The 19,457-nt window shown below is 40.3% G+C and overlaps 1 protein-coding gene across 1 annotated transcript in view; it reads left to right on the top strand.

The window, feature by feature from the left end:
• The window catches only part of dnah1 (dynein, axonemal, heavy chain 1), a 233,924-nt gene that overhangs the window by 58,699 nt on the left and 155,768 nt on the right, over window positions 1-19,457 (top strand). Inside the window, exons 19-25 of the mRNA XM_078414367.1 lie at window positions 2,736-2,891; window positions 5,533-5,731; window positions 7,026-7,279; window positions 10,185-10,397; window positions 10,776-10,940; window positions 12,532-12,653; window positions 13,771-13,876. Coding sequence (XP_078270493.1) covers window positions 2,736-2,891; window positions 5,533-5,731; window positions 7,026-7,279; window positions 10,185-10,397; window positions 10,776-10,940; window positions 12,532-12,653; window positions 13,771-13,876 — 1,215 coding nt within the window. The remainder of the gene's footprint in view (window positions 1-2,735; window positions 2,892-5,532; window positions 5,732-7,025; window positions 7,280-10,184; window positions 10,398-10,775; window positions 10,941-12,531; window positions 12,654-13,770; window positions 13,877-19,457) is intronic.

The raw sequence follows: 19,457 nt of genomic DNA, 5'->3' as shown, positions 1-19,457 counted from the left end.
GGATCGCAGTAACAGGATCGTTCCGAGTCAGCATGGATTTACGAAGGGGAAATCGTGCTTGACTAATCTACTGGAATTTTTTGAGGATGTAACTAGGAAAATTGACAGGGGAGAGCCGGTGGATGTGGTGTACCTCAACTTTCAGAAAGCCTTCGACAAGGTCCCACATAGGAGATTGGTGGGCAAAATTAGAGCACATGGTATTGGAGGTAGGGTACTGACATGGATAGAAAGTTGGTTGACAGACAGAAAGCAAAGAGTGGGGATAAATGGGTCCCTTTCAGAATGGCAGGCAGTGACTAGTGGGGTACCGCAAGGCTTGGTGTTGGGACCGCAGCTATTTACAATATACATCAATGACTTGGATGAAGGGATTAAAAGTACCATTAGCAAATTTGCAGATGATACAAAGCTGGGTGGTAGTGTGAACTGTGAGGAAGATGCTATGAGGTTGCAGGGTGACTTGGACAGGTTGTGTGAGTGGGCGGATGCTTGGCAGATGCAGTTTAATGTAGATAAGTGTGAGGTTATCCACTTTGGTGGTAAGAATAGGAAGGCAGATTATTTTCTGAATGGTGTCAAGTTAGGAAAAGGGACGTACAACGTGATCTGGGTGTCTTAGTGCATCAGTCACTGAAAGGAAGCATGCAGGTACAGCAGGCAGTGAAGAAAGCCAATGGAATGTTGGCCTTCATAACAAGAGGAGTTGAGTATAGGATCCTAAAGCAGTTGTACAGGGCCCTAGTGAGACCGCACCTGGAGTACTGTGTGCAGTTTTGGTCTCCAAATTTGAGGAAGGATATTCTTGCTATTGAGGGCGTGCAGCATAGGTTTACTAGGTTAATTCTCGGAATGGCGGGACTGGTTTGTATACACCGGAATTTAGAAGGATGAGAGGGGATCTTATCGAAACGTATAAAATTATTAAGGGGTTGGGCACGTTAGAGGCAGGAAACATGTTCCCAATGTTGGGGGAGTCCAGAACCAGGGGCCACAGTTTAAGAATAAGGGGTAGGCCATTTAGAACAGAGATGAGGAAAAACTTTTTTAGTCAGAGAGTTGTGAATCTGTATAATTCTCTGCCTCAGAGGGCAGTGGAGGCCAATTCTCTGAATACATTCAAGAGAGAGCTAGATAGAACTCTTAAGGATAGCGGAGTCAGGGGGTATGGGGAGAAGGCAGGAACGGGGTACTGATTGAGAATGATCAGCCATGATCACATTGAATGGCGGTGCTGGCTCGAAGGGCCGAATGGCCTCCTCCTGCACCTATTTTCTATTGTCTATTGTCTATTGAACTGTCAAATCAAACATATTTTAAGTTGTAGAGGAAGGGGATTGGTAGAGAGAGTAAAGAGAATGTCTGTGTTAGGGTGGTGACTAAGAGAGACTCAATGATCCAAGTATGTTTTAGTGTCAGCTGAGAAAAGCTGGCTTGTTAATTGTAAACTGATCTTTCTCAAAAGAAATGATAGAGCTAAATGAGAAAGGTGAGAAACATAAAGTGGAATTATGAGATACAACAGACACTAGTTGGTGGAAATCTGAAATAAGAGAATGCAACTTAAGACATGTATGATTTCTGACTTTTGCTGGTTTTGATGAAAGACCCATGTCACGTGTATTTGTGGGAATGTAATGTGATCTTCCTTTAACCATTTTGTATAAAACCTGCTCACAAAGGACCAGGCTGTTTTTATCCTTCAGTTGGTAAAGATACCTGGAATTTTGAGGAGCTCTGTATTTCAAAATTAGCAGGATAGGCTTGGGCCCTAATGTAGTCTGAGATTAACTTTTGACTATACGCCTTCAACGTGAAGGCTGTCTAATTCCACTATCTAATGTCACCTGTCTCTACCCTGTTGCAAGGTGATCTGTGCTTCTGTTATCTCCTGCTTGACTGTTTAATGCACTCAAGCTCCTAATATGAACCCTTCATTGAATTAAGATTATCCCAACTTCTGCTCTATGTGTTTTAGCATACTCAGCCTTCACCATTTCACTTAGCAGCTTGAATTGGCTCTTGTCTGCTATTTTTAAAAATCATTTTGAACCTCAGCGATATAATCCTTCTTCATTTTTTAATGTAATTGGGAGTAACTTTCTGCTAACTTGTTTGGACTCCAAACTTAATTAAATTTGTAAAGTGTCTCATTGAAATGTTGGTAGTTTATCTCATAGATGCTTCCTGCCCAGCTGTATATTTTGAATGGGTTGTGAACATTTGGATAACTTGGGCTACTGGAGGTTGGAAATTCCTTTGCGAAGAAAGGACAATGATTCCTATTAATTTAGTTAATTTTTTTTTGACAAATGTCAAAGTAGTGTTGGAAGCTTAGTACTTTGGTCATACCACTGCAGTGCCATCCCAAGGCCTAGATTAAGATTGTTGAGCTGTACAACACGGAAAGACCCACTTTGTCTCACCTTGTCCATGATCAAGGGATATGGGGAGAAAGCAGGAACAAAGTACTGATTCTGCATGATCAGCCATGATCATATTGAATGGTGGTGCTGGCTTGAAGGGCCTAAAGGCCTACTCCTGCACCTATTTTCTATGTTTATGTCTATATGTATGTTTAAAACGTTTACTTTTTTTTAATGCAGATTGGACTTGGAACTGAGCAGTAAGTCCATCAAATCTCATAGATATTCGCCCCCACAAATATTAATGGCATCTGTACCACAGCATAGTAGATACTGGAACTAATTCCTCATGTAACTTTTATATTCCAGATTATTGTAGCTGGATTTGCTGCTTATACTGACATGAGCCGTGCACATGAAACTGCCAATGAAGTCAGACGAATCCACAAACAGTTAGTGGAATCCCAGAATCAAGCACAGCTCTATAACAGCAGAGAACGCCTCTTTGAGATGCCAGTCACCAACGTGAGTGTATTCATACAAATATTAAGGCAGGAATAGTGAGAGTAAATTCCCACAGGAATCTATTCTGTGTCTTCAGCTATTCACTGAATATATTAATGATAGGGATACCACTGTAGAGATCTTTGCCTATGACAGTATTATGATATATGTAATTTAGGGAAGCTAGAGACCTTGGGGTAGATCATCAGTGCCAGGGCCAACCCCTGATGGGAATTACCCACTTATCCATTTGGAAGTCCCAAATTGGGGCTGAGATGCTATCCTCACCAGCAATGGCAACTGCAAAACACTTCTTTGCTGTGCCTACTCTTACTTTATAATCTGATGACATTTCGAGTCAGGACTTGACTTGAGTAGGGGGGGGGGGGAGGGGGGGGAGAGAAAGCTGGAAAAGAGGTGGATGGTGGGACAAAGCCTGGCAAGTGATAGGTGGATGCAGGCGGAGATGGGGCTTTGATCGGCAGATGGTTGAAATATGTGACAAAGGCTAAACAAGGAAAGGGTGTCAAATAAGGAAAGGAGAGGAGGAGTGAAATGTAAAGCTGGACAGAGAGATATGGGTGGCTGGAAATGGGAAAAAGAGGGTTAAAAGGGGATTAAATAGGAGATGAGCATAGGAAGGAGGGGGAGGGATCAGGGTGACTACGGTGGTAGGAGAAACGTGTGCGCAGTGGTGATGGGTTGAGGGAGCACGGAAAAAGGGGGGGGGGGGGGGTGGAGATAGCTGGGTAGTAGTCCAATGTTACCTTAACTACATCTCCTCCTACCTGCCTCTTGCAAGGACGCCATCCCCTTTTCTCAATTTCTTTATCTCCACTGCATCTGCTCTCAAGCTCAAGTTTTCCACTCTAGGTTATTGAAATGTCCTCTTTCTTCAGTAAAAATGGTTTCTCCTCTGCTGTTGTGAATGGAGCGCTCGCCCACGTCTCCTCTGTGTAATACAGTTCTACTCTCACTCCCCCTTCCACCTGATGGAACGAGGATAGAGTTCCACTGATCCTTGCCTTTCATCCCACCAGTCTCTGCACCCCTGATCCTCTCCTTTCACCCCAATGGCCTCTGACATTTTCACCAACAGGCATAACCCTTTCCGTTTTCCAAAGAGACCACTCCTTCCTCAACTCCTTGCCTCACTCATTCCTTCCCACATAGCCCGCCCTTCCCCAGGCACTCGCCCCAGGCCACCGCCTCCTCTCTCACTTCCCTCCAGGGACTTCAGCAACCCTTCAAGATGAGATAGAGTTTCATGTGCACCACTTCCAACTTCATCTACTCCATTTGGTGTTCCTGATGAGACAACCTTTACATCAGTGAGACCAAGCATACACTCAGCGACTGTTTTGCCCTACACTTGCACTCAGTCTGCCCTGGCTTGCTGGAAATCCCCTTCCCATTCCCATACCAACCTTTCTGTCCTTGCACTCTTCCATTGCCAAAGTGAGACTATATGCTAACTGGAAGGACAGCAATTCGTACTCGGCTTGGTAGCTTACAAGCCAATGGTATGAATATTAAATTATCTAATTTCAAGAAATAATCCCCATATCCCCCTCTTTTCTCTGCACCTTTACCCCCACATCTCTTTTCCCATTTCCCTCCTCTTCCTCATTCCAATCTGAAGAAAAGTCCTGACCAAAACGTTGCCTCAGTATTGTTTCTTTGCTCAAGATTCTAGTATCTGCAGTTCCTTGTTTCTTGCGTTATTCTCTCTGTGCCTTCTGGCTTTATTAGAAGAGGACATCTTCAACAATAAGAAGCAATTTAAACAGGCCTCCAGGAAGGGAGGGGGGTGGGGTACATGGTGACCAATCAGGAAAGAAACAATGACTTTTTCTCATGAGAAGAATAGATAGGGTAAACACACAGGGTCTTTTACCCAGAGAAGAGGAATCGAAAATCATAGGACATAGGTTTAAGGTGAGGAGGGAAAGATTTAATAGGAACCTGGGGGCAATTTTTTTACACAAAGGGTGGTAGGTATAGAATGCGCTACTAGAGGAGGTAGCTGAGGCAAGTATCACAACATTTAGAAAACATTTGGACAGGTACATGGATAGGATAGGTTTAGAGGGATATGGGCGAAACGCAGGCCGGTGGGACTAGGGCAAATGGGATATGTTGGTCGGCGTGAACAGGTTGGCCCTCAGGGCCTGTTGCCATACTGCATGACTCAAGGATAAGTATTAGATGCTAATTCAGTTGATAATTTTTGAGCTGAGGTTGATAGATTTTTGCAAGGCTGAGTTATTAAATTATATGAAACCAGGCAATTAAATAAATGTGGAATATAGTAAGGCCGTGATCTTATTGAATGGTGGAGCAGATTTGACAACTGAATGGTCTATTCATGTTCCCATATGTCTCTGATATCTACCTCCACAGACATATTACTAACCCAGATCTTTCCAGGCTATTCACCTCATTGGCCCACCAATAGCTCCTCCTCATGAACTATTATTTATGAATAAGCCTGGATAGTCAGTATGTTTTATTAAGTTTAGTCAACAGTGACGATCCAGGTTCATTCATAAGTAACAGTATTGTACATGAATAAATATCAACCTTTAGTTCATGGTAATGGAAGTATATAATAGGACCAATTGCTCCCAGAGCCATGTGTAAATGATTGTGGCTATATCAGTATGACAGGCTTTACAAGATGGTCAAGGAATTCCAACCCTATCGGGATCTATGGACAACTACATCAGACTGGTTACGGTGGCATGAAAGTTGGATGAATGATCCATTGCATACCATTGACGCAGAACAAATAGAAAGAAATGTAATTGACGCCTACAAGACTGTGCATAGGTGCACCAAGTTTTTCAAGGACATTCCAGGTAAAAAGCTGTTTTCGTTTTCTTCACATAGTGCATATTATTTCTGATAATTTCAAAGATGTTATTTACGAGCTGTAGCTACGCGCTGTAGCTTCTCAACTCAAACATCACCTCTCTACCAATAACCTGTATGAAACATTCCAATTCGGATTCCGCTCCAATCACAGTACTGAAACTGCACTCCTCAAAATCACCAACGACCTTTTCCTCTCCTCTGACGCTGGCAACCTCAACATTCTCATCCTACTCGACCTCAGCGCCGCCTTTGACACCATAAATCACTCCATTCTCCTCACCCGACTTGAAACCACCTTTAACATCACCGGCACAGCCCTATCCTGGATCAAATCATACCTCTCCGACAGGCACCAGTTCATCTCCATTAATAACTGCAAATCCCCCACCGCTCCCCTCCCCCAAGGTGTCCCCCAAGGTTCAGTTCTCGGCCCCCTCCTCTTCATCCTGTACCTGCTCCCCCTTGGTCAATTAATCCGCCGTCATGGTCTCACTACCCCAAACCGTCAGAGACTCCTCCTCACTCACCACATTCAAAACATCACTGAAGTCTCACCTGTTCAGCTCTGCCTTCAACCACTGACCGTCACCTCACCTTCTTTCTCCTTTTCTGTTCGTTTACTTATTTATCTATTTATTTTATTTTCTATGTTTTAGTAAACCCTGTAAAGCGTCTTTGAGTGTTTAGAAAAGCGCTATATAAATGTAATGAATTATTATTATTATTATTATTATTATTAATTAAAAATAGATAAATAACTGCATGAAACAAAAGTGATAGGAAGATACAATGAATGGTTAATGTGGGGTCTATGGAATTGGAAGAATATAAATGCCTTCTCAGTAATGTTAAGAGTTAGTATAAATTACTGAGTATGCCTCAGTATTACTGAATAAACACCATTTCTCTTCTGAGATGCTGCCTGACCTGCTGAGTTACTCCAGCATTTTGTGTCTATCTGTCTAACATCTCATTATATAAACAAATGAGAATATTAGGCATTTTTGGTGGGTAACTTTGATATATATCCAAGAAGTTAAATGAAAACTCATTTTGCCTTTATTTTAAGAGAAATAGTCCAACTGTCACTCAGTGACACTTTAGACAAAGGTGGTTAATGATTTGCTCTTTCAGATTCAGAAATCTGTCTCTCATATATTTTCATTTACCAAGTGCAGGTCTGAAGAAGGTTCTCGACACAAAACATCACCCATTCCATTTCTCCCGAGATGCTGCCTGACCCGCTGAGTTACTCCAGCTTTTTGTGTCTATCTACAGGTCTTTCAGAAGTTGCAGCGAGAATCCGATTCATGATTGAGGACTTTAAGCCATATATCCCCCTCATCCAAGCACTGCGAAATCCTGGGATGCGAAACAGACACTGGGAAAATTTATCAGAGCAGATCCAAATATCAATTAAGCCTAAGGCTAATCTAACATTCGCACGATGTTTAGACATGCATCTTCAAGACCACATAGAGGCCATAGCCAAGGTAGCAGAAGTAGCTGGAAAGGAATATGCCATTGAACAGGTAAATTTTCAGAACTTTGTTTTAAAGCTGCAATAAAATTTGTGGTCTGTGAAACTTGAATGACGTCCCATAGGGACTGTTTATCCATTGCATTAAGTAATTACTGTACATAATTTTCCTTTATATCTCTTCTGCCTGAAAATATCTGGATGGGGTAAAACCATCCAAGAAGTGCCAACCATCACAACAAAACTTCTTTTAAAATTTATAAAAACAAAGAAAACACTACAAACAATCTAACAAATTTGTTAAAATAAAATATTGCATGAAACTGCAAAAAAATACACGATATAAAATAGCATGTATCAAGTAGCCTCTGCTCCTAACAATCTTAGACCCTTTTAACTCTTGACTGTAATAATAACTTTAACACATGTTTCTCTTCAACTCCAACTGTGAACACCAATGATTACTCGGAGGATGCAGTTCCTATCTATATAGGTGATCACATCTTCTCTTGCAGTTCTCTTGCAATTTGCTATAGGGTTTCCTCCAAACACATCTCCATACCCTTGACAACTGACTCATGTAATATCTCCCTCTCAATCTGTGCCAAAGAAACCTATTTATGTCCATAAGTTAATTAATTTAGTAAGTTAAGGTCATCATTTTGCACAAATAAATTGTTTTGATCGGTAAGGATTGTTAGTTTATCAACACCTTGAAAAGGCCTTGCCTTAAGAGACACATCTACTGATGTGGACGTTTTGTGGACAGTCGTACCACAAAAACTCTGCAATAAAAACAGATGAATAAATCATGTCCTGGCATTAGTTTTGTTTGTCTCAGAAAGAATTGCTCCTTTTGCTTGTTGTTCAGTTTTGAAAGTTTATTCGAATGAAAAAGCACCTGTGGAATTAGGAGTATGTAGTGATGTTAGGAGTATGGCCAGTAGCATGCAGGTGACACTTGTGTAAAGAGTAACATAATAGTGCATTCAGGTGGAAAAAGATTTGGTTGAACATGGACACTGGACCACAAAAATAACATTTAACTTGGAGAAATATAGCTTCGTACATTTTGGTGGGATAATACAGAATGCTCATTTTTTTCCCCCCATTTAATGCTGTTTTTCTTTGTTCTTGTTTTGTTCTTCCTGTAAAATTAAATGAGTCCATTAAATGATGGCAAGTTTGTGGTGAGGTTGCAAAGAAGCGTGATGAGTTAGACAGAGGACTATGAAATATGTAGTATGAAAATCATGCGATCATGATATGTAGGGAAAGGCTAGTTTGCCTTTGCTACTTTATTAATTTCCTGTATTTACATCATTTGAGTGAAGTAATATTTTATCTGGCAGCAATCTGTGCTGTTATTCGCCAAAAAATAGCAATAAATGCTTGAAACTTGACGAATATGGAGCAAAGTGCATGTGCTCATTGAGGCTCTAAGATTGTCTCTTTAATATATTTTCCTTGGCATGGTTTGACTTTTTGACCTCTGTTAAATTGATTGTAATAATTTTCTTTTTGTTGTTTATCACGTAGAGTTGATATTTCAAGTGCCAACAGGCACTATCTTGGTGGTGACTGGTGATTGAAATTCAGCGAGTTGATGATGTAGGGACCGGTATTTTGTCTTGTTTCATGGCAGTTGGTGCTCTGGGTTGACGGAAGATTTGATGGCGTGATTTTGTGAATCTCTTTGTAAATTGAAATAAGTCTTAGCCTGATTCTGCGGAGCTCTACGGTATCCCATCCGAGAGAAGTCAGCATATTATTCACGCTTGATTTGCGCTTGTAGTCATTACATACAAAGCGAGCTGCTCGGACTTGTACTTTCTCCAGGGTGATCTTGGTGTTGTTGTTGAAAGGATCCCATACAGCTCCACAATACTCCAATTTGTGCCTGACCAAGGACTTGTAGGCATTCTCTTTGACGGATGTACTACATGCGTAGAAATTTCTTTTAAGAAGGCCGAGTGTTCTATTTGTTTTGTTAGACACTTGACCAATATGCCTCGCCCAACTTAAATCTTTGCTTAATTCGACTCCTAGATATGGGTGATGGTCGACAGCAAGTAATGTATGGCTACCCATGTTGTATTCCAATAAAAGTGGTTTAGTCTTGTGTGAGACATGCATGGTATGACATTTGGTTGTATTGAATGACATCTGCCAGGTTTTCCCACATTCACAGAGAGCATCCAGATCCTTTTGTAAGGACAAGCTGTCTTCTTGTGTTTTAATCTCTCTATAAATTATGGCATCATCTGCGAAGAGTCGAACTCTGGACGAAACTGCGTTTGGAATGCCATTGATAAGCAGTAGGAAGAGCAATGGACCCATGACAGTCCCCTGTGGCACATCTGATGTCATAGGAGTTTCAATAGACGTCTCTCCCTCCAAGAGAACTCGCTGGTGTCTCCTTGTCAAAAAGATCTCAATCCATTTTAGGAGGTTGCAGTCTATTCCTACTTGTACAAGAGCCGCTTGTGGGGAACCTTATCAAAAGCCTTACTGAAGTCTATCAGGGAACCTCCCTGCGTGAGGTCATCTGTCATCAGTGCATCCTTATCATAGTTTAGTTTAGTATAAACATTAATACTCTTTCACGTTAGATAAAATTTCTGTGATACAGGATTGTTCACAGCACTCTAGGCATATGTGCACTACAAGGAGTGCAATTGTGCAACAGGCAACTGACTGTCACTTTCTGAAGGACTTGTAGATTAGGCATTAAAAGCCTATCTTGCCAGTAATGAATTCTATAAATTTAAAATAAATAAACAAGTTTTTATTTTGGATATGCTTGCACTTCAATGCAAAACATTTTGTATTTCAAAATGTCTTAGATCAATGCTGGTCTGATTTTAGACCAAAAATAAGTCTTCTGCTGCGAACTTGCAAATGTTTTAGTCAAACAAAAAATCTACAAACAATAATGTTTGAAACCTTATTTGTAGGCTCTGGATAAGATGGAAGGTGATTGGGAAAACATTTCCTTTGATGTGATGCCATATAAAGAAACAGGAACATTTATCTTAAAAAGTCCAGATGAAGCTTCTCAATTACTGGATGATCATATTGTCATGACACAAAGCATGGCTTTCTCACCATTTAAAAAAGCATATGAATCAAGGATCAGCAGTTGGGAAAACAAACTACGGATGACCCAGGTGAGATTTGTTTAGATTATGTAACTCAACAAGAATTTCTGAACCTGCATACAATCACCACAGATTTAAAGCTTGACACAAGCAATCAATAGGTTATAAACAATAGAAAAGAGAAAGGTGTTTTCTACACTTTATAAGAAAGTAATTAGAAATGAAAACACATCATGCTAGAAATAATTGGTAGATCAGGAGCATCTATGGTTAGAGAGGAACACTGTTACCATTTCAGGTTAATGACCTTTCTTGAAGAAATTATCAGAATTATTCTTTCCTTTGATACCTAGATGAAATTACAAACCACAACTAGGAAGAACAAGTGATTCTCCTTGTAATCTTTGCCAATGCAATTTTTAAAATATTTATCTTTTGTTATTTCAGGATGTCCTGGAAGAATGGCTGCAGTGTCAGAGATCTTGGATTTACCTGGAACCTATCTTCAGCTCTGATGATATTAATAGACAGCTGCCAGTGGAAAGTAAACGATATCATACCATGGAACGGCTATGGATAACTATAATGAAAAATGCAAATGAAAATAGAAAGGTACAGTGCTCTTATGCTTTTCTTGCTAACAAAATCCTACTATGGCCTCTGTAACTTCACTTTTCCTTTGGTACAGTCACACGTATCTTGGCAGCCATTCACAAACCAAATCCATCATCTCGACATATATTATTTTTTCGTGCTTATTTTACCCTACGTCCTGTAATGAAATAAATGCAGGATTCAAGGATTCGGATCAATGAATGGAGGAAGCACATGGTGAAGACCACAAATAACTATTTATTAAAGCACACACAAGTAAAATACAAAAAATATATATCAACTATCAGTAAAGTAACGATACAAAATAACTCTTGCTCTCACTCTAACTCTAACTCTGGGTAGTCAAGTCTCCTGTCTGCACTGACTGGCACCGGCACACACCACGGTCCAAGCTCTTCCTCTCTCTCTCTCTCTCCTTGGTGAAGCTCTTTTCTCTCCCCGACGATGAAGCTCAAACTCTCATGGTAGAACCATGTATTTATATAATGATTTCATCACAAAAAATAACAGGTGATTATGTGTCACCTAGCTATTCTCCGAGGTACCATAATGGCGTGAGATATGTGTCCAATCAGGCACCGAACTAGTCTCAGATGTCTTTGGGAAAGCAAAGCTTATCTCAGTGACCTCGCAGGTGTCTTCATGGTCTCTGAATTAGCCCAAGTATTCTTCGAAAACATCTACTTGTTTTCATAAGCAGGGTTCCATACGGTGCTGCTAAATTAGCTGACAACTCCATTTCAGCTCACAGTCTGTTTAATTCTTACATTACACCTCCTCCCTGTCCCAGTGCACATTACCAATGTTAGTACTGCAGACAATCCCAGTGAATAATTATCACAGCTCTGTTTGCACCTCCCTTCAGTATGTGTTGTGGTTTTAGAAGTCTGTTGAGATCCGCGTAGACTTAATGAACTGATCTTAATGTAGACTTATTGAACTGATATTTTGCCCTTGTCAGAAAAGTGACAAATCCTGTCCCACTTTCTTGGTTTTGTATCCAAGTGGTCATTAACAAGTTAAAGAGCAGTTCAACTTTTCTAATTCTTGAGTTGACTTCTCGAGGAATCTGCTTCCTGCTACGACTTCTTGCATTGGTCAATTTATGGCATCGATTAAAATAAATGGTGATAAAACAGTTTCTTGGCATTTGTGCTATTGCTGAATTTTTTTATGAGTTGATTGTTGCAGATAACCAATGAGGAATTTGTGAGAAAGTTGGTGAGATATCTTAATTTTGTTTTGTTGATATTCATAGATATTGCAGGTATTTATGTACAAGGACACACACTCAGTGGGTAATTCAACAGTTAGAATGACATGAATCACGTCAATGTAGGTGGTTAGGATATTATATTTCACAAAGTGGCCTATTCTTTGGATTGAATGCTTGAATGGGAGTAGCAGTAGTGTTGAAAATGTTATTTCTCAAATAAATAATTTTTATCTGACATTTTTTAAACATTTGTGCAATGACATTATTATTACTATTCTTCATACATCTCGGGAAAAATCAGTGTGAAGTGTTTTATCATTGATATGAGAATTATGATTGCTTGTTTATTAACGTTATAGCCCCTTTCCATAGATTATTGATTTATGTCCTGATGGAAGGCTACTAGAGAATTTGCGTGAATGCAACAAACAACTTGACCTTGTGCAGAAAGGTCTCAGCGAATATCTGGAGACAAAGCGATGCTCTTTCCCAAGGTATCTAAGTTTACAAAACTGTTAGAAAGATAATGTTCATTTTTCTGATAGATATAAAGATACCGAGCAGAGATCTCCAGAGCAATCGCTTGGTATTTCGCCATCGGCTGTCTGTGAACCCATTTCTCCTTATTATAGGTTCTTAAAGTCCCTTTCATACTTACTCGCCTCTCCTAGGTTTGTTGTAGCCATTCTACACACAGTATTATTTTGTGCAAGTCATGTAGGCACCCCATTATGGGCTGGATCACAAGATCATATGTGCTGCTAATGCCATTAGCTGCACATCATTTTTGCAGGATAGATTGTCAGTGTATGCTGAGGTAAACAAATAGCACTGTGCTCAAGATAAATTTTCTTGCATGAGAAAATAATGATGCACCTAGCGAATAACAGGGCTAGCAATGTTATGCTTTTTGTGTGCTTTCAAATAGAAACAAAATAATTTTTCAGCTAACAATAAAATTTAGATTGAGACGGGAGTTGCTCTGTTGGATGTAATGTTGTTTGGATGTGATGATTAACCAGGTTCCATTGGGCCTCGGTGGATATAAAAAACAACTTTCCCTGTCAATTTGTCCCTGTGTTGATGATTTCCATAAACAACCCACTGTGGCAGCAGATTCATTCTTTGTGCTGCTTCCCAATATCTACTGCTATTTCTCCCATATTCTGTCTGAAGAAGGGTCTCAACCTGAAACGTCACCCATTCCTCTCCAGAGATGCTGCCTGTCCCACTGAGTTACTACAGCTTTTTGTGTCTATCTCTGATATTCAAACTGTTTATTACACTCCTCTAGTCTCATTACATCACCACTGTGCACATCAACAGCAACTGAACAGCATCTGAATTCACAAGATCAACTTCCCTAATTCTTCAAATATTGCTGAATATTGTCTAGTAGTGCTTTTTATTTAAGGCCTTTCTTTAGACATTAATATCAATCGAATACAACTTGAGATTTAATTGTGACAATATGAAATATATAGATCCATCTTGGAGACATAGTAAATAAAATGATTTGCTAGATTTAATTAACACTGTTTAGTAGTAAAAATACCAAATTCATATAGATGTTTCTTCAATGTTGAACATGAATCCATTCTTTTTACACAGATTCTACTTTCTATCAGATGATGAACTGCTTGAAATCTTGTCTCAAACTAAGGATCCTACTGCTGTTCAACCTCACTTGCGCAAGTGTTTTGAGAATGTTGCTCATGTAAGTCAAAAAGGAAGAAATATGAAAAGAACTGTTCTTAGGCTTTTGAGTTAAGCACTGATTTTCTATCTCTTTGTTCAGTGTCTATGATTATAAGAATTCTTTATGAAAATGCATTTGTATACACAGAGCTGGAAGTTCATTATTGCATAAAAAGACACCTTAAATCAGGGGATAGATGCTAGTTTTGATTTGGGCCAAGGGTAAGTGATGTTCTAACATCGATGTGCAAATATTCTGAGCAAACTCTATGCCTCTATGTCTTGGGCACCAGTCCCAGATTTTTTACTGCATTCGCTCCCTCAGTCCGTTCCTTTATTCACTGGCCTTGAGACATTCTGTTTAATTATCTCCACTTGCTCCTTCCAAGCTCATATTAAAATACATCTTCAGACAAGAAAGACACCAAATTAACCTACTTGTTAATTATCGTGTTAATTTGGAGATATGCTGATTCTTTTGCCAAGCCTTTATCCCAATGGATAATGGCGATGAACGATCAATATCTCCAATATTAATTATCTACAAATGCTTCATTGGCAAGCAACACCTCCACCATTAATGATGGTTGCTTATGGGAATGTATGAGGCTCAAAATTCAGTTGATAAGAAGTTGAATGAATTAGTGCATATTTTTTTCAGGTATAATTGTGCAAACTTAATTTTATGTTGAATGGATTACACTAGTTCCAGATGAACTATTTCTGGGTTAAATTATGGTCAATGTGAAATTAGATTAGATTAGTACATCTGATGTTCCAAGCATGAGATGCACATAATGACATCACCAATCATGTAAATCCAAAGTCCAGCCTTCCACACATAATTGGAACTCAAATATGCAATTTTCAACCATTGTGGATGCTTATCAATTAAACAAAGAAGACATAGCAATAGTCTGTTGCATTCTTCACTATTTAGAGGGACACTCTGCTGATATCAACAACCTGAGTGCAGCTTCACACCTGTATGAAGTTTACAGAGTGCGTTCCAACTAACAACGAGTGCTTTAGCTGTCAGGATTTAGCTATTCAGATATTCATGCAATGGGTGCCTCATTAGTGACAGTATGGACACGCAAAATAATTGGAGGTTTAGCTGATGTAGTGATACAACATGGAAACAGGCCCTGTGGCTCACTGGGTTTATGCAGACCATCTATCACCTGTTCACGCTAATTCTGTTATCCCACTTCCCCATCCACTCCCTACAAACTAGTGACAATTCAATTTACAGAGGGCAATTAATCCATAAATCTGGGCACCTTTGAGATGTGCGAGGAAACCAGAGCACCCAGAGGAAGCCTACGCATTCACAGAGAGAACGTAAACTCCACACATACAATATGAACAAGGAAATGGCAGATGAGTTGAACCGGTACTTTGGATCTGTCTTCACTAAGGAAGATACAAGCAATCTCTCAGATGTTCTAGTGGCAAGAGATCCTAGGGTGACGGAGGAACTGAAGGAAATCCACATTAGGCAGGAAATGGTGTTGGGTAGACTGATGGGACTGAAGGCTGATAAATCCCCAGGGCCTGATGGTCTGCATCCCAGAGTACTTGAGGAGGTGGCGCTAGAAATTGTGGCCGCATTGGTGATCATTTTCCAATGTTCTATAGATTCGGGATCAGTTCCTGTGGATTGGAGGGTAGCTAATGTTGTTCTTTCCCACTTTTTAAGAAAGGAGGGAGAGAGAAAACAGGAAATTATAGACCAGTTAGTCTTACATCAGTGGTGGGGAAGATGCTGGAGTCAATTATAAAAGACGAAATTGCGGAGCATTTGGATAGTAGTAACAGGATCGTTCCGAGTCAGCATGGATTTACGAAGGTGAAATCATGCTTGACTAATCTTCTGGAATTCTTTGAGAATGTAACTAGGAAAATTGACAGGGGAGAGCCGGTGGATGTGGTGTACCTTGACTTTCAGAAAACCTTCGACAAGGTTCCACATAGGAGATTAGTGGGCAAAATTAGAGCACATGGTATTGGAGGTAGGGTACTGACATGGATAGAAAATTGGTTGACAGACAGAAAGTAAAGAGTGGGGATAAATGGGTCCCTTTCAGAATGGCAGGCAGTAACTAGTGGGGTACCGCAAGGCTCGGTGCTGGGACCGCAGCTATTTACAATATACATTAATGACTTGGATGAAGGGATTAAAAGTACCATTAGCAAATTTGCAGATGATACAAAGCTGGGTGGTAGTGTGAACTGTGAGGAAGATGCTATGAGGTTGCAGGGTGACTTGGACAGGTTGTGTGAGTGGGCGGATACATGGCAGATGCAGTTTAATGTGGATAAGTGTGAGGTTATCCACTTTGGTGGTAAGAATAGGAAGGCAGAGTATTATCTGAATGGTGTCAAGTTAGGAAAAGGGGACGTACAACGAGATCTGGGTGTCCTAGTGCATCAGTCACTGAAAGGAAGCATGCAGGTACAGCAGGCAGTGAGGAAAGCCAATGGAATGTTGGCCTTCATAACAAGAGGAGTTGAGTATAAGAGCAAAAAGGTCCTTCTGCAGTTGTACAGGGCCCTAGTGAGACTGCACCTGGAGTACTGTGTGCAGTTTTGGTCTCCAAATTTGAGGAAGGATATTCTTGCTATTGAGGGTGTGCAGCGTAGGTTTACTAGGTTAATTCCCGGAATGGCGGGACTATCGTATGTTGAAAGACTGGATCGACAAGGCTTGTATACACTGGAATTTAGAAGGATGAGAGGAGATCTTATCGAAATGTATAAGATTATTAAGGGATTCGACACGTTAGAGGCAGGAAACATATTCCCAATGTTGCGGGAGTCCAGAACAAGGGGCCACAGTTTAAGAATAAGGGGTAGGCCATTTAGAACTGAGATGAGGAAAAACTTTTTCAGTCAGGGAGTTATAAATCTGTGGAATTCTCTGCCTCAGAAGGCTGCGGAGGCCAATTCTCTGAATGCATTCAAGAGAGAGCTAGATAGAGCTCTTAAAGATAGCGGAGTCAGGGGGTATGGGGAGAAGGCAGGAACGGGGTACTGATTGAGAATGATCAGCCATGATCACATTGAATGGCGGTGCTGGCTCGAAGGGCCGAATGGTCTCCTCCTGCACCTATTGTTTATTGTCTAATATCTGAGGTTAGGATCGAATGTGGCACTGTGAGGCAGCAGCTCTACCAGCTGCACCACTATACCACCCTGATTATTGGGAATGTGCCATAACTCAGCATTTATGTGGTTTGGGAACCTTGGGTCAGGAGGCAAAGACATGCCAATGTGCAAAGAACCTGCTCCCAGAGAGACTTCAGAAATGCCAAATCCTACCCACATCTCTCTAATGAGAAATATATATTCACTGTTCTAGGTTTTCCCAGGTTGTTAACAGTATTAAGTGCAATGCCGCAGGAAGATCTTTGGCCTTTCCCTTATTCCTGGACTACTCCATTGAGGTCAGTCACTGAACCTCCTCACCACAGGATCTTTCCAAGCAGTGCAGCAGATCTCAGTCATGTTTCCCAACTTGCTGCTCACTGCAGCATCAAAATGGTCACTCAGGGTTTGTATTTGCAGAGAACTGATACATCTACATTGATTTTAGTGAGAAACAGGCTACATCTTGGGCATTAGAATTTTCCTATATAGTTGGCTTCCCATGAGTGTAGAAAGCCCTTTGTAAATCAAAATAATGCTCAGTAATAAGCTAAAGTTTTCTTCAAAGATCTCCACTATGTTCAGGTAGTTGTGGATTATCAGAAGAATATCCACATGATCAATGCCATGTTTCTGGAAGTCTTCATCCTCGGGAAGGCATTGCTGAATATTGCCAATGGCAGTTGGATAGATGATCAATGGGTGTAGGAGCCATTTTTGTTTACTAGTTGTCTATGCATTTTTATATTATTTTGTATCCTGCTCTATTATTTTTAGACACTTGGGTTGTTGTGAGATGAATACATATATGGGCATATGGGCATATATGGGCTGGGAGGAGCCAGAATTAGGAGTCTAATTGGGAATGCACTGACTTACTGCTTCAGACACAAAGGAGCAATGGCTAGATACAATTCTTACCAAATCTATGACGGGAGAAATACTAATCTGTTTGTATTACTACTTCCATAAACGACTGATTAAACTGAAACGTCGTGAAGATCTCTCTGTTGTTGTTTGCGTCAAGAATTATCACTCCACTCCAGATGGCAAGCGGAGATGATTCGATGGGAGAAACGAAGTTGCCACTATATTGTAAGAATTGTGCTCCATGAGTGATTCATTGTAAGAATTACCTCAGCCAGAGTGAATAAACTAAGAACTGACCTCGGTGAGTAAAGATAAAAGTAGACCTGTCTCTATGAATGATACTGGAGCTTGTGAATCGACTGGACGGAACAAGGATTATTTTATCTGGCAAGCCTGTACTGTATTTTACAGACTGATCAGGGTCATTACCTGCACTAATCTGACTAATGGAGATTAAAAACTTCAAAAGCCTTCGCACAGGAATTGTAAGTTCAGCATTAAGCTTTATTGGAAAAGCTGTTTTTCAGAAGTTGGATTGGAAAGCTGCTAGTGAAAAATTTGGAAATGCTGAGAAGAAAGAAGTGACATTGAGCATCGCAAGATATCAGGTTTTTTAAAAATTCCTTTGAAAATGTGACTTTACGTCAACATATCTTAAAGGGATATTGACGTACAAGTATGCTTGGACTTAGATCTGTTCAGCCACAATGTGGCGACATCAGAATGGATTCCCAAAGGGAAATGGTTTCTCTTCATTAGGTGGAGCTTCTAAGTTCTCTTTTGTCTCGAAACTGGTTGCCATCCTGAAAAGCCAGCATGAGATTGAAGAAGAAGAAGAAAAACAGAAAAACAGAAAAACTTAAGATATAAACAAGCTACCAAGTTAATAGAAATGATGAAAGAGAACATGGAATCAGGTGAAAATGTAAATGGAGTACAATCTAACCTGATTCAATTAATCAAGGAAGCATTGGTAAAGTTACCACTGCCTGAAGATGAGCTCGAAAAGCAAAATTAGTGGATTCATCAAACAGTGGAAACTTTTATCGGGTTTACACAAGGTACTAAGGTTGGTCATCAAACTACACACTCCATTGCTGAGAGTGCTACACAACAGAGTCGTATAAACATAGATATCATTGGACCTGAAGGCAGTGCTTTAAATGTCTCAAACTCTAAATTGAGCCTCAAATCTCGTTCATCATCATGTGCATCTTCAATGCTCTCTGCTTGTATAAAAGCTAAGGCAGATATGGCCGTTCTCGAAGAACAGGTTGCCTTCATGAAAGGCAGGCATGAGATTGAGGCCCAAGAAGAGGAAATGGAGGAAGAACAGAAGAAAACAATTGGAAATGGAGGAAGAACAGAAGAGAAGACAATTAGAAATGGAGGAAGAACAGAAGAGAAAAAAGGAACAGTTGAGAAGACAGAAGGAACGATTGGAACTAGATGCTGCAATAATAGCAACGAAGACAAGACTCAATCTACTTGATGCTATGAGATCAAGAAACAGCTCGGTAGTATCTGATGGGATGAACTCTTATTTGAAAAGAGGAACTGTCAAAGGCCCTACCTTTGGT

The sequence above is a fragment of the Rhinoraja longicauda genome, chromosome 17, assembly GCF_053455715.1.
Source record: "Rhinoraja longicauda isolate Sanriku21f chromosome 17, sRhiLon1.1, whole genome shotgun sequence".
In the NCBI taxonomy this organism is placed as follows: domain Eukaryota; kingdom Metazoa; phylum Chordata; class Chondrichthyes; order Rajiformes; family Arhynchobatidae; genus Rhinoraja; species Rhinoraja longicauda.
The sequence above is the reverse complement of the archived record's forward strand: the minus strand, read 5'-3'. Positions and strand labels throughout refer to the sequence as shown.